The 3730-nt window shown below is 27.7% G+C and overlaps 1 protein-coding gene across 1 annotated transcript in view; it reads left to right on the forward strand.

The window, feature by feature from the left end:
- The window catches only part of LOC107438572 (uncharacterized), an 86516-nt gene extending 83580 nt beyond the window's left edge, over positions 1 to 2936 (forward strand). Inside the window, exon 4 of the mRNA XM_071182405.1 lies at positions 2360 to 2936. Coding sequence (XP_071038506.1) covers positions 2360 to 2655 — 296 coding nt within the window. The 3' untranslated portion in view covers positions 2656 to 2936. The remainder of the gene's footprint in view (positions 1 to 2359) is intronic.
- The last annotated feature ends 794 nt before the right edge of the window (positions 2937 to 3730 follow it).

Genomic DNA, 3730 nt, shown 5'->3' on the forward strand with positions numbered 1-3730 from the left:
ATATATATATATAGAGAGAGAGAGAGAGAGAGAGAGAGAGAGAGAGAGATCATTATTAATTAATATTATTAAAATAAAATTATAAAGTCAACTATTTTACAAGTATTTTTAACCAAAGACATAAATTCATTTTTAATGTTGCTATTAATAATCAGCTGTAAATTTTAATTAAATTCTTTCAGAAAAATTAGAAGTATGTACTGTTTACACACAAAATTAATAAAAAAAAATGGCATTTTTAAAACGAATCTATATCTTTAATCATACTTTATAAATTCAGAATTTCGAAATTACAGAAAAAATTGTACCACTTTTTATAGAATGCTTCTGCCTTTTCTATTTTTAGCTTTTTATTAATATGCTCAAGAACTTTAAAAATTTCTGCGCTTTTTTGGAATCAAATTGACATTAATTGGAGAAGAACAAAGAACGTAAATCTTGCCAATTTCTGTTTTTTGCAACATTAGTTAGTATGAGAAATTTCTTTAATTTAACATTTTTCTAAACTAAGCATTTCTAAATTTAACATTTTTGTATTTTACCTGTTTTATTTTCCTTAAAAAAAATCTGCACAACTCCATTACCATTACTTAAAAGTTATTCAGTTTGGTAAAATGTCATTTTCCGAAAAAAAGAACCCCTTTAAAAATCATTACTTAAGCGTTATGTTTTCCTTTAGCATGGCGATTTTTCTTTCTTAGTTTCTTGTCTTGTTTCTTAAATTGGGGATGTTTGTTTCAGTTATGCGAATATATTTTTAGTACGTTTGGAAGCTTCTTTAGCAAAAAAATATTTCTGAATTCATTCTTTTAAGTTTCTTAGCAGTAATAGATTCGATAAATGCACAAGATTTTTTTAAAATTATTTTATATTCTTAATCTAAAATAAGTTGCCCTTCAAAACCTTTTCCGGCATATAAAATACTTTTCAAGTATTAATGAGCTATTTTTATAATTGTTTTAAGTCAAGAGTTATTCATTATTATAAGGCTGAAATGTAGCCAGTGCACTGCATGCCACATAGATAAATGGTGCAAAATATGCATATGATGAATAGTCTCTGTTTTGTCATTTTCTTTTATTTATATATACATATCGCTTATGTGGCACAATAGACTCGGGTATTTCTCTATTCATTAGCAAAACTGTAGATATTATTCATTTCATTAGATTTTCTTAAGAAATAATTTAAGCTGTGATTAAAAATAACTGGTCGCAAAGTATTTATTTTAAGTATTTTACTTAATTATCTTTTTTACTATCTATATATGCATATCTCTTATGTGGCACCATAAAGCTGGGTATTTCACTATCTACTGGCAACACCATAGCCATTATTCATTTTGTTAGGTTGTCTTAAGTAATGACTTAAGTAGCGATAAAAAATTAGCGTGTAGATTTTAGTATAATTTTGTATTTTTATGGAATCAAAAGCTTGCTGCGAAGTAATTATTAAGGTTTATCTTTGATCCTTTTTAAATGGCTGTAGAAATTTTAAAGATAAATGGAGTTATGTAATTGTTAGTGACGTGTAATCTAATCGTTATATAATCGTTAGGGGTAATCGGAATTATCTAATCATTGCCGCCATACTAATTGTTAGTGACGGAGCTTGCTATTTTTGAGCAATAATGTTATAATATTATAAGTTATGGTTCTAGTGGCTCGTAAGGAAGTAGTACAGTAAGTATGGAAGTCTTTCCATCTCATAACACTACAAAGATGGGAACTATTTTAATACAGCCGCTGCGTTAAAATGTCCTAAAATTATACTTATCATAATTTCTGTGATTTAATGGTTGCCTGACAGATTCTTAATTATTTCTAAAATTCATTAAGTAAATCTCTCTTCATTAAAGATATCCCTTGAAAATATATTTAAAATTTAAATCAAAATTACTTCCACGTGGACAAAACCTACATTTAGACGGTGAAAAAATTTGGCTATTTTATTAAAATTAGTTACGTAACAATTTCAAACTGAATTGCAAAGAAGGAGTGAAGGATAGGGCATTTTGCTTTGTCCAGCAATAAATAGATAAGGGTGGAAACTGACTGGCTATATAACTGGACAATCACAGCAAGCTTACAGCTAAAACATTTACTCTTGTGACATCAAATCATGAGGAAAGCCAAACCAAATGGTCTAATGAAACTAAAAATGTGACAGGTGGGAATCGAAAATTAAGAGTAGTAGATTGAAATTTGTAGGAAGTTATGTGAAGACCTTTATCAAACAGTAGATTCAAAATTATGTTGTTAATAATTTTAATTCTTTTGCATATTAACATTTTCAAAAGTGTATTTTAGGATTTGTAAGTGAGCAATTTTATTTTATTGATTTTGTTTTCTTATATTAGAAGCCAAGTCTATAGCTTGTTCATATGAATGCAAGTTTATAGAGACTTCAGCAGCTATCAATCATCAAGTAGATGAACTTTTAGTTGGTGTTGTGACTCAAATCCGGCTTAAAGCTCAACAACTGTCGGAAATGACTTCTTTCACAGAAAACAGTGGGGCCAGCAGACCAAGTCGCAGTCTTCAGAAGAGGATGTCTCTGGGGGGTTCTGGCAGAAAAACCCGTAGCATCCTCAGTAAATTACTGGGCAAAGGAAAAATCAAATCACAGTCATGTGGAAATCTGTACGTCCTCTGACTTTCTGAAGTTATTTGTTTTTAGAACGAAACTTTGTGTTGTGCTTTAAGATATTGTTGTTTGTAGATGCATTGTTTATAAATTGAAAGTTAACAACTGATAATAAAAATTAGCAATAGAAAACATCAATAATACGATAGTAGGCCAACAATTTATTACATTTGACAGGTTAAGAATGATAATAATCCAACAATTAATTACATTTAATAATTTGTAAAGAAAAAAAAACTGGGAGCCTAATTGGGGTAGTTTAAAAATAATAATAAGTAAAGAATAAAATACATTTAATAGTTTACAAATCGAAGAAAACCAACAATGAAATTTATATTATAATTAGCAAATGATAATAAACCTGGCATAAAGTACAATTGATAATAATAAAACTAACATAAAATATTATTTATAATATATAAATGATAATAAACTAGCAATTGCTATCGCAGATAAATCTGCACTTCTTTTTTTCTCAATTTATCTAGGAATCTTATTTTAAGAATACTTTTAAAGATTTTAAAATACTGTGAGATTCAAAGAACCTAAAATTATATGTAAATATTTTTTGTGTCATATTTTAAAATTTAATTAATAATTCATATAATTCATTAATGAATATAATTTGAAAAATATGCATTGGTGTTGATTTAAGTGCACAGCTAGCATTTTTCTTCTAATTTCAAGATATCTATTTCTAAAGAGAAGAAATAAATAAATAAAATATTTATTATTTTAAATACTTTATGATGCAATTGGAACATTCACCCTGGTTAAAAATATTCTTGAATAAAAGGACTTTCAGTTTTTTTTGCGAAAACTGAAATTTCTCTTTCGTTTTTATGTAACGTCCAAAAGAATAGATAAGATTACTCTTTTTGAATATAAAGATATTTGACTTTACGATGAAAACAAAAATCTGCAGCTTTTGACATGCTTACATGCTATGTACCAAAAAATAGTTTCTATACCCTAAGTATTTCTGAGTAAAAGAACCGTTAACTGTAACGGTGAAAAAGGCTACAACTGTCGTTGCACAGACATGCTGCAAATGCTATGTAACAGAAAATATTTACGGAGTTGA

The sequence above is a fragment of the Parasteatoda tepidariorum genome, chromosome 6, assembly GCF_043381705.1.
Source record: "Parasteatoda tepidariorum isolate YZ-2023 chromosome 6, CAS_Ptep_4.0, whole genome shotgun sequence".
Classification (NCBI taxonomy): domain Eukaryota; kingdom Metazoa; phylum Arthropoda; class Arachnida; order Araneae; family Theridiidae; genus Parasteatoda; species Parasteatoda tepidariorum.